Here is a 12,190-nt window from a genome sequence, read left to right on the forward strand (position 1 = left end):
CATCACGCACGAGGTTCGAGTCCTCAGCCAGTTACAAGGAGCCAGTGGGCACAAAGCTGACACAACCGGCAGCGACACCACGCACACAACTGCCAGATAACCAGTCCGATGAATTACCTCAGGACACAATGGGGTATTCGCAGGAGCTATTCCCAGCCCAACAAACTTCCACCTTTGAAAGGTCAATGGAGGAACAGCCAGAAATGTTGTGCCCGGATTCACAACCATTAACTGTGGGAAATGCACCGCGCACTGAAATGCAAGGCGAGTCCGAGGACTTTGAAACCCAAATCCCAGAGCAAGTTGGGCAGGAGGGGTTGCAATTGCAGTAGGGCAGCCAACAACAAGATCTGGAAGACGACGTTGGAGTGAGCTGCGCAGAGGTTGTTCTGGGGAGCTCTACTCCACGGCGGCGGCCCCCCACAATGACATATGAAGAGTTTGAGGAGATGGAAGAGGAGGGTATGGACAATGTGGACATAGACCCAGATTTTGTTTGTGAACGAGAACATCGCCGTCGTAGCAGCAGCACAGATGAGTCTGTTGAAGAACCCACTGCTGCACGAGTTCGCCTTGTGCCACAAGGTAGGCGGCGCGCAATTTCAGGCACCACAAGCGTGGAAGTTCAAGTGAGAGGCAAAAGAGGCGCAAACAGAAATCGCCAGCAAGGCAGGTGCTCCAAAGTCTGGGCTTTCTTTGAAGACTGCACTGAGGATGGTACTATGGCGATTTGCAAGGTGTGCAAGACCCGCCTGAGCAGGGGGAAAAGTATTAACAACCTCTCCACCACCAGCATGAGCCGCCACATGCTATCCAAACATCCCACTCTGTGGGCAAACGCGGCAGGACAGGGTACCAGCAACACTGCCTCCCTTGGGGTCACCAGACTCACCACCAGACCCGCCTCAGCAGCAGCAGTAGCCCAGCCATTGCGTGGTTCACAACATTCACAAACATCAGACGCTGACACTGTCACTTTCCGGAGTAGTGCTCTTGAGGTCTCCCAGTGTTCATCAAACACAACAACCAACAGCCCTTCAGTGTGCAGCCCTACGATTCAGTTGTCTGTCTCGGAGATGTTTGATCGCAAGAGGAAATTGCCAGCAAATGACCCCCGGGCCGTGGCAGTAACAGCCAGCATAGCCAAGCTTCTGGCCTGCGAAATGCTGCCATATCGAGTGGTGGAGACAAACAGCTTCAAGGGCATGATGTCAGTGGCCATCCCACGTTACGTGGTTCCCAGCCGCTACCACTTTGCGCGCTCTGCAGTGCCTGAGTTGCATGAGCACGTGGTCAGCAAAATAACCCGAAGCTTGAAGAATGCTGTTGCCTGCAAGGTTCACCTCACCACTGACACCTGGACGAGTGCGTTCGGCCAGGGTCGATACATCTCCCTTACCGCGCACTGGGTGAACCTTGTGGAGCCTGGCAGCGATTCCTCACCTGCTACGGCGCGGGTGTTGCCCACGCCGTAAACAGCTGCACCGCCGTCCCTCCCACTGGATAACAACAGCAGCACCTAACTCTCTGACTCCTTCTCCTCCAACGCATCTCAAAGCTGTACCTCATCCGGAAACGCTAACCCAACACCAGCAGCAGTAGGATCGTGGAAGCAGTGCAGCACAGCTGTTGGCATGCATCAGCAAGCGTTGCTGAAGCTGATCTGCCTTGGGGATAAGCAGCACACAGGGGAGGAAATTTGGAGGGGAATAAAGGAACAGACGGATTTGTGGCTGGCACCGCTGGACCTGAAACCGGGCATGGTTGTGTGTGATAATGGGAGTAATCTCATTCGCGCTTTAAGGTTGGCTAAGCTGACACACATCCCTTGCCTGGCACACGTGATGAACCTAGTAGTTCAGCGGTTCCTGAGGACATACCCAGGCGTGGCCGATCTTCTGTTGAAGGTGCGACAAGTGGCCAAACATTGTAGAAATTCCAGTACTGCTTCGGGGGCACTCGCCAAGATGCAGGAGCGCTTCAATCTCCCCCACCATCGCTTGCTGTGTGATGTCCCTACGCGCTGGAATTCTATGCTGCACATGCTAGCCCGCTTTTGCGAGCAGAAGAGTGCAGTGGTCCAGTACATGACGGCGCAGTACCGAGGCACATCCGGACAGCTGCCAAGCTTCTGTGGATCCGATTGGGCCAACATGTTGGACCTCTGCCAAGTCCTCCAAAATTTTGAGCAGTCCACGTTGCTTGTGAGCAGTGACAACTCTTCAGTCAGCATTACCATACCACTGCTGTGTTTACTGAAGAGGTCAATGTTGAAAATCAAGGAAACAGCTGTCATGATGCAACTGGGGGAATCTGAAGGAGAAAACGATCAGCGTGATGGTACCAACATCAGGCCATCCGCCTCAGGAAACGCTGGCCCCAGCAGCTATGACGAAGAAGAGGAGGAGGAACAGCTGGAGTTGGAGCAGGAATTTCATGCCACCACTGACGAGGGCCAGAGCGGTGCACATTGGACTTCCACAATTCAGCGCGAATGGTCAGCAGAAGCAGACCAGGAAGAAGGTGACGACTATGATGCATCACAACAACTATCACAACGCTCACAAGAGGATGATGAGGATTCTGGCAGGATTCTGTCACACATGGCTCAATTCATGCTAGACTGCATTAAACGCGACCCACGCATTGTGCGCATTCTGGACAACACCAATTACTGGGTTTATACACTTCTGGATCCACGGTACAAACACAATGTTCCAAAACTGCTTGAAGAAAGAGTCAGACAGGTCAAAATGGAAGAATACCAGCAGGCCCTTGTGGAGACTTTAGAGAGGAGATTGACATCCTCCCCCTCCTCTAGCCAGTTGTACGCCGACAGACTGACTTCCGCAAACCCAGGACGACCAGGAGGGCAGCAAACAACACAAGCCGCAGCTAGTGCCCAAAAGGGAATGGTATCGGCAGTGTCCTTGGAGTGGGAAAATTTTATGACACCCATGCAGCAGCAGCCCACAGAACAGCAAGCGTGCAGATCCACCTCCAACACCGATCGCCTGGAGAAGATGGTCAAGGACTACATGTCAGATGGCGTAGCTGTGTTGAACAATCCATCTGCACCCTTCAACTATTGGGTATCGAAGCTAGACACCTGGCACGAACTGGCAATGTACGCAATAGAGGTGCTGGCTTGCCCGGCAGCCAGCGTTATGTCGGAACGCTGTTTCAGTGCTGCCGGAGGCATCGTCACAGATCGGCGTATCCGCCTCTCCACAGAAAATGCAGACCGTCTGACTCAAATTAAAATGAATCAATCCTGGATTGGAAACGACTATGCAACACTCCCGGACCCCAACCAAGTAACATGAACAATGACCATCTGTGATGGGTTAACGTTGCCGGTCCCTGTTTATGGAACCTCTCATCTTTATTACATTTATGATTGCATGGCGGTAAAAAGCATGCTATCCGCACGCTTCTTGTCCTCATGCAAGGCCTGGGTTGTTGTGTCTCAAAGCGTGGCCTTCTCCTCCTGCGCCTCCTCCTGTTCCATCACGTGTGCTGCTGCTGGTGCTGGGTTAGCGTTGCCGGTCCCTGTTTATGGAACCTCTCATCTTTATTACATTTATGACTGCATGGCGGTAAAAAGCATGCTATCCGCACGCTTCTTGTCCTCATGCAAGGCCTGGGTTGTTGTGTCTCAAAGCGTGGCCTTCTCCTCCTGCGCCTCCTCCTGTTCCATCACGTCTGCTGCTGCTGGGATAGCATTTGCGGTCCCTGTTTATGGAACCTCTTATCTTTATTACATTTATGACTGCATGGCGGCAAAATGCATGCTATCCGCACGCTTCTTGTCCTCATGCAAGGCCTGGGTTGTTGTGTCTCAAAAAGCGTGGCCTTCTCCTCCTGCGCCTCCTCCTGTTCCATCATGTGTGCTGCTGCTGGTGCTGGGTTAGCGTTCCCGGTCCCTTTTCCTGGAACCTCTTCTCTGTATTACATTTATGACTGCATGGCGACAAAAAGCATGTTACCTGTGCAAAGAAACATGACATTTTCCACATTTAAAAGACAGTTTTTCCTTTGAAACTTTACAATCAATTTTCTCAAAAACTATAAGCTCTTTTTCAAATATTTTTTTCCCTCTTGTACCCACTCCCAAGGTGCACATACCCTGCACATTTGGGGTATGTAGCATGTAAGGAAGCTTTACAAAGCACGAAAGTTCGGGTCCCCATTGACTTCCATTATGTTCGGAGTTCGGCGCGAACACCCGAACATCGCGGCGATGTTCGGCAAACGTTCGCGAACCCGAACATCTAGGTGTTCGCCCAACACTAGTGCCGAACTGAACCCGAACAGGCCAAAATCCGGGCGAACCCGAACAGTGGCGAACACTGTTCGCCCATCACTACACTCTGAACATATAAAAAAATACATTTTTTATACATGTTGATACATTATTTGTCATTTTACTGCATTTAAATCACAACTTCTTTCCTCTAATTTTAATACATTATCTGTCATTTTAGCGCAGTGACCTTGCTGCTTTTTCCCTCTAACTTTAACATCGATTTTCTCAAAAGCTATAAGGTCTTTTTGATTTTTTTCTTCTTGTTCCCACTGTTCTTCTTAACATACCCTGCAAATTTGGAGTTTCTAGCACTTACGGGGGCTTTGCTATTAACCGCTAAAGTCGGCAGCCGCTGAAACATTTCCCACACTCAGAACAAGAAATTTAAAATTGATTTTCTCAAAAACTATTTTTGAATAAAAAATCCTCTTGCTCCTACTGTCCCCCGTGAACATACCCTGCAAATTTGGTGTTTCTAGCAAAAACGGGGGCTTTGCTATCAGTAATCATGGCACTCGTAATTCCGACTCATAAGCCGGAATTATGGGTCTAATACTGCAGCTGATCATGGATGCTGATTCCATAATTGGTGAAATCTTCCCATAATTACAGGTTACCCATAATTACGAGGTTGTGAGTGATGAGCAGAACTGGTGGCAGCATCAATTAAGCCAAAGGGGCCTTGGATGTGATTCTGCCCCATGGACTGTCTGGATAAATGGTAAGGTCATGTGACTTGAAAGATAAAGCATTTGGAGGAGAGAATAAGAAGGATTTGGGGTGCAAATTTAGTGACAGTCTGGGGTAAATGCAGTTGAAAAGAAGGTAGAAGTAAGCCTCAACAACTGCAGAGCATGCAGTGGAGTAAAAGGTATTAACTTAACTGTTGAATGGTGTGTCTCTTTCACCATGGCTACACACAGCGTCAGTGTTCCTGTGACTTGCCGGAATGTTGCAAGGTTCCATGAGAGACAGGACTAGATGTGCTGGCAGAGAAGGGAGTGTGGTGGCAGGACAGGTAAGACAACCTTCTGTCTACAGCTGGATATTTTTTTGGGTGTGGGGGAGGTGCCAGCAACCTAATTCTGATGTGAGAGTTGAGAGCTGTCAGTAGGAAACCCTATTATGATGAATCCTAGCGGGGCTACAGGCAATATAATATTGATGGGGAGGAGGGTATCAACTGCAATCTTGAAACTGCCATAATAAACATGCATCAGTTCACTATCATGATGACGATGAGCCCACTCTCTTCAGTAAGCATAAACTGTGCAGTTTTCCTGTCAGGGCTGTTAGATGTCAGATGATGCTCCATTCATTGCTATGGAGCACCGGAGGACTTGTGCCAAGAGAAAAAAAAAAGAGAGAAGAGGACCTGCATTAGTTAGTACACTCTCTCTTCCCCATGCGGATCGCTCAGAAACAGCCGTATCAGTCCGCCGACAGTGCGTACACACGCCGGACTGTCGTTGGCACGCCCACCCAGCGGGAGGTAACGACGGACCCGTCGTTGCCTCCAGTCCGGCGTGTGTACGCACCTTAAGGCACACTTTATGATTTGTAATCAGATAAGGATCAGGAGAAGTATTGAAGAGTGCTTGTGCAGTAAGTGTCTGGCCCTGTTTGAGACTAGTGTACGTACCTGTACAAGCTGGACATCATTATCAAATGTTACTCTATTATAGTGAGGATGACGATGCCAATTTGACACCTGGAACGTCTGCACAAATTCGTCTTCTTTACTCAGGGAGTGGAGCCCCAATTTGATTGTCGTGGTATCCTTACTAAAAAAAAGAAAAGTATTGTAAATTTATGTCTTTAACCAGTTGTCAGAGCGGCAATATTGTATACGTTCATTGAGACTTAATCTCAGCATGCACGTCTTTTGACAGTGCCCAAATTACTGACTGAGCGCAGTTTCTAGGCTAAAATTTACCCAGGGCGAGGGTGTAAAAATTGCGCCCCCCCCCCCCCCGAGCAAGGTATGGGTGCCCGCAGTATAGGTTAGCCAAGTCTAGTTGCACTTAGTATAGGTCCCCCCAGTATAGGTAGCCAAGAATAGGTACCCCAGTATAGGTAGCCAGGCATAGGTGAGCCAGTATAGTTGCCCCCGCTATAGGTTAGCCAGGTAGGTGCCTCCAGTATAGGTAGCCAGTATAGTTGCCCCCAGTATAGGTTAGATAGGCAGGCGCCCCCGGTATAAGTTAGATAGGTAGGTGCTCCAGTACAGGTTAGCTAGGTGGGTGCCTCTAATATAAGTAGCTAGAATAGTTGCCCCCAGCATAAGTTAGATAAGTAGGTGCCCCCCAGTATAGGTTATTTAGGTAGGTGCCTGCAATATAGGTAGCCAGTATAGTTGCCACCTGTATAGGCTAGCTAGGTAGGTGCCCCCAATACAGGTTAGATAAGTGCCCCCAGTATAGGTTAGATAGGTAGCTGCCCCCCCAGTATAGGTTAGATAGGTAGTTGCCCCCCCCCCCCCCAGTATAGGTTAGATAGGTAGGTGCCCCTCAGTGTAGGTTAGATAGGTAGGTGCCCCTCAGTATAGGTTAGATAGGTAGGTGCCCCCCCAGTACAGGTTAAATTAGGTAGCTGCCCCCTAGTATAGGCTAGATTAGACAGATGCCCCCCAGTATAGGTTAGATTAGGTAGCTGCCCCTCCCCCCCAGTATAGGTTAGATAGGTAGGTGCCCCCCAGTATAGGTTAGATTAGGTAGCTGCCCCCCCAGTATAGGTTAGGTAGGTGCCCCTCAGTATAGGTTAGGTAGGTGCCCCCCAGTATAGGTTAGATAGGTAGCTGCCAACCAGTATAGGTTAGATTAGGTAGCTGCCCCCCGGTGTAGGTTAGATTAGGTAGGTGCCCCCCAGTGTAGGTTAGATTAGGTAGGTGCCCCCCAGTGTAGGTTAGATTAGGTAGGTGCCCGCAGTATAGGTTAGAGATAGGTAGCTGCCCCCCAGCGTAGGTTAGATTAGGTAGCTGCCCCCAGTATAGGTTAGATAGGTAGCTGCCCCCCAGTGTAGGTTAGATAGGTAGCTGCCCCCCAGTGTAGGTTAGATTAGGTAGGTGCCCCCCAGTGTAGGTTAGATTAGGTAGAAACCCCCCAGTGTAGGTTAGATTAGGTAGGTGCCCCCCAGTGTAGGTTAGATTAGGTAGGTGCCCCCCAGTGTAGGTTAGATAGGTAGGTGCCCCCCAGCGTAGGTTAGATTAGGCAGCTGCCCCCCATCGTAGGTTAGATTAGGTAGGTGCCCCCAGGATAGGTTAGATAGGTAGCTGTCCCCAATAATGGAGGGGGGAGCCGCGGGGAGGGCAGCCCTACCTCTCCCTCCCTCCCTCTCCTCTCCCGGGCGCCCTCCGTGCTCCCCCCTCAGATGCAGAGTCCGTGAGCAGGCAGGGAAGCGCTGTTTACAGCTCACCTGCCTGGCTCCAAGCGCTGCTCTCTCGCCGCTGGTCTGTCTCCTCTCTCTGTATACGTACTGATACACGCTGCTTCCTGTAGCCGGAAGCAGCGTGTATCAGTACGTATACAGAGAGAGGAGACAGACCAGCGGCGAGAGAGCAGCGCTTGGAGCCAGGCAGGTGAGCTGTAAACAGCGCTTCCCTGCCTGCTCACGGACTCTGCATCTGAGGGGGGAGCACGGAGGGCGCCCGGGAGAGGAGAGGGAGGGAGAGGTCGGGCTGCCCTCCCCGCGGCTCCGGCTCCCACCTCCGTTATAGCGCCCTTCTCCCAACAGCGCCCCGGGCGGCCGCACGCTCCGCACGGGGCAAGAAACGGGCCTGCCGTAATTAACATTATGGTGCCTACAAATTTCCTGCACCATTCAAGCCTGTCTTGGACAAAAGACCCTGTAGTTTTTTAGAAAACAGATTTTAAAAATTAAAAGGAAATTTTTTTTTTTGCTAAAAAAAAATTAATGTTTTTTTTTTCCTTTGCATTTTGTAAAATCAATTTTCCTGTGTTTTTCTTTCTTTTTTTTTTTTTGACTTTTTGACTTGTCCCCACAAGTTTTAGTGACAATGGCATGCATTATGGCTTTGCTATTAACTCCTAAATTCAGCATGTAATTACACAAGATTACATGAAATGGCACAAAAACATCTGGAAATATTCCTGAAAAAGGGGACTAGATCCCAGTTTGCATAATTTAACTCCATCAGTTAGCAATTAAAAGGTATTAGGGCCCGTTTCCACTACGGCGATTTCGCCGCCGATTCTGCAGAGTTTCCCCGCACATGATTCGCACAGGGAAACTCTGCCATAGGGGATGACGGGGCCGCGGCGGAATCGCTTGCGGGAGCGATTCGCCCGGAATACCCCACAGATTCGCCGCGGAGGCTGCGAATCCCATAGCCGTGCATGGCACGGCTCATGAGATTCGCCTGCGATCCCGCCCACCCGCTCAGTGCGGCGTGCGTCTATGAGACGCACGCCGCACTAGTGGAAACGAGCCCTTACTTTTACAAAACTTTGTTTTTTCTACCTACATGAAACTACGCGAAATTACAAATAGATTATGTGACATCAATTGAATGTTTAAATTGTTATTACATGTGGCTGCAATTGAGAAATCTGATGCAAAATTTTGCATCAGATTTCTCAATTGCAGCCACATGTAATAAATATTTTTTAATTACATTTTCCTATTTTTTATTATTCCCCTCCCCCTGTCTATTTCAGCCTATCACAGTGGTTCGCTTCTGTGTCCCCCAGGGGGACAGCTGTGTCACACGGCTGTCCCCAGTACAGCGCTGCTGTAGATCGTAGTGCTGTACATGCTAATTAGACCGTGGTTTCGTCATCTAACAATCTCCGAGCGGTGATTGCCGCTGGAAGACCGCTCCGCCTACCAAGCGGAGATACACGCACAGTGGCGCATGCGATCTCCTGCAAAAGCCAGCCCCAGGACTTTAAGCCGATCAGCATTAGACAGTCCTGGGGCTGCCTTCATAGTCACATCCATCGGCGTGACACAGTCCTCAACCTCAAGCAGTTAAAGGACTTACGAGGCAAACACTCAAAAAAAGGTTAACCTCCCTGGCGTTCTGATTCCCCAGGATTTCCGTGCAAAAAAGTGGTTCAATTAATTTCCAATAATTTTCAACCTTTTTTTTTTGCAATCAATTTTTTTAAAATATTGAATTCAATACAGGTTATTGTATTGAATTCAACAACAACAAAAAAAAAGTGTTTGCAGTGAGATGTTGATGACGCTGTGTGACCCTGGTGTCATCAACGCCGATCGGCGGGGGACATGTCATCGCTGAGGGAGAAGCAAAATCCGTACACGGACATGGAAGATGGCGCTGGGGAAGCTATCAGACGTACGCGACGAGGGATCAGCACGCCAATGGTGAGTATAAGACCCAGATGTGAAGCCAGGTGTATAGGGATCCACGTGTAGCCAGATGTATAGGTAGTCAGATGTCAGGGTAGCCAGGAGTGTAGCCAGGTGTAGCCAGGTATATAGGGGAGCCAGGTATATAGGGTGCCAGGTGTAGCCAGGAGTATAGGGTGCCAGGTGTAGCCAGGTATATAGGGTGCCAGGTGTAGCCAGGAGTATAGGGTGCCAGGTGTCGCCACCCTCCCGATCCCCCCCCCCTCGATCCTCGCTTTTGGGCTGGGAGGGGGATCCCCTTTCTGTGCGGCGGTATTTTAGGATGGGGATCCCCTTCTGCGGGCGGGGGGATCCCCCTTCTGTGCGGCGGTATTTTTGGATGGGGGATCCCCCTCTGCTGGTGGAGGGATCCCCCTTCTGTGCGGCAGTATTTTTGGATGGGGGATCCCCCTCTGCGGGTGGGGGGATCCCCCTTCTGTGCAGCAGTATTTTTGGATGTCCCCCTTCTGTGCGGCATGCCGGGGGCCTCTACCCCTCCCCCCCATCCTCGCTTCCCCCCCTTCCCTGTCTAAGCCCTTTGAGCAAATAGAACTACTCATACCGGGGCCCTCTCCAGCGCAACACTTCTTCCTCCATTGCAAAGTCCCGTCTCTTTACAGTTACATTACGAGACTTGGTGACGTCACCAAGTCTTGTAATGTAACTGTAAAGAGACGGGACTTTGCGATGGAGGAAGAAGTGTTGCGCTGGAGAGAGCCCGCAGAGGGGGATTCCCCAGCCCGCCCTAGCACATTCTCTCCCTAGGGATTCCCTAGGGAGAAGCATGCAGAGCCTGCTAGAGGCTGCTGCAGCGCTGCTGATCACAGCGTGAGAGGGGAAAGTGCAGGACGAGCTGAGCTCGTCCAGAACATTTCTAGCAAGTTTTCTTTGGACGACCTCAGCTCGTCCAGAACACTAGGCAGGTTAATTACCTTATGACCATTGCAGTCCTCCTTGCAGACTATCAGCTTCTCCCTTGTCACTGTCTGGTCCTCTGTTATCATAATCCAAGCTGTAGTGCTTGTCTCTGCTGAGGGGGCGTGGCTGTACCTCAATCAGTCATGTGGGCGGTCGTGCGGGCATGCCCACATGACGTAGAGCTCAGCTGAGCGAAGGGATCAAAGATGGGCAGGGGACAGGAGAGAGAACCTGTGCAGCTATACTAGCAGCTAAGAGAACTGCGCAGACGCAGGATTTTTAAAGCGGCGATTTTAAACGGGGCCTGCACTACAGCTTGGATTATGATAATAGAGCGCCAGACAGTTACAAGGGAGGTACAGATATAGTCTGCAATGGCCATGAGGTAATTAACTTTTTTTTGTGTGTTCGCCTCGTAAGTCCTTTAAGATTTCTGACAATTTTGGTGTTTCATTTGTTAGACCTAATAGGGTCACACTCACACCTAAATTTTAATGTGTATACTTTTTAACATAAATTTATTTTCCTCCAATTAAATAGTTATAGGCAAATACAAACAAACACAGAACACTTATATCATACTTTTCTCCTGGCAGACTCAAAGCACCAGGGCTGCAGCCACTAGGGAACGCTTTATAGGCAGTAGCAGTGTTAGAGAGACTTGCCTAAGGTCTCCTACTAAATAGGTGCTGGCTTACTGAACAGGCAGAGCTGAGAATCGAACCCAGGTCCCCTGTGTCAGACGCAGAGCCCTTAACAATTACTCCATTCAGCCACTACAATAGGTCAGTCAATGGGAGTTTACTGCGGACCAGCTATTCGTAGGGTATTAATACCACTGAATCATAAGTCATTCATGACTGAAACCTTAATTATTTTATTTATTTTATTTAAACATCTTATTAAAAAATCAACAAACAATAATATTGGAATAAAACTGGTATTATACTAAAAAAGGAAAAACATTGGGGGCGTGACCAAAATGGTGCCATAACAAGACATGTCGAAGAGAGCTCCGCTGCCTGGCCTAATCTTTAATAGAGTTGGGCCGAACCTCCGATTTTAGGTTCGCGAACCTGGTCCGCGAACTTCCGCGGAAGGTTCGGTTCGCGTTAAAGTTCGCGAACCGCAATAGACTTCAATGGGGATGCGAACTTTGAAAAAAAAAAATAATTATGCTGGCCACAAAAGTGATGGAAAAGATGTTTCAAGGGGTCTAACACCTGGAGGGGGGCATGGCGGAGTGGGATACATGCCAAAAGTCCCGGGGAAAAATCTGGATTTGACGCAAAGCAGCGTTTTAAGGGCAGAAATCACATTGAATGCTAAATGACAGGCCTAAAGTGCTTTCAAACATCTTGCATGTGTATACATCAATCAGGAAGTGTAATTAAGGTACTGCTTCACATTGACACACCAAACTCACCGTGTAACACACCGCAAACAGCTGTTTGTGTAGTGACGGCCGTGCTGGACTGGTGCGCACCATGGCGAGAGTGCAGGTTTTGGTGGCTTTACAGCCCATATGGTCGCCTGGCTGATGTAGCTGAATGACAGAACAGTGACTGTCCAGCTGATCAAATTTGGTCT

The 12,190-nt window shown here is 49.6% G+C and overlaps 1 protein-coding gene across 2 annotated transcripts in view; it reads right to left on the minus strand.

The window, feature by feature from the left end:
* The window catches only part of LOC137558535 (granzyme A-like), a 46,964-nt gene that overhangs the window by 13,446 nt on the left and 21,328 nt on the right, over positions 1 to 12,190 (minus strand). For both annotated transcript variants that reach the window (XM_068271749.1, XM_068271750.1), the window contains exon 3: positions 5,952 to 6,093. In XM_068271749.1, the coding sequence (XP_068127850.1) occupies positions 5,952 to 6,093 (142 nt within the window). The remainder of the gene's footprint in view (positions 1 to 5,951; positions 6,094 to 12,190) is intronic.

Source organism: Hyperolius riggenbachi, chromosome 1 (assembly GCF_040937935.1).
Source record: "Hyperolius riggenbachi isolate aHypRig1 chromosome 1, aHypRig1.pri, whole genome shotgun sequence".
NCBI classification, from domain to species: Eukaryota; Metazoa; Chordata; class Amphibia; order Anura; family Hyperoliidae; genus Hyperolius; species Hyperolius riggenbachi.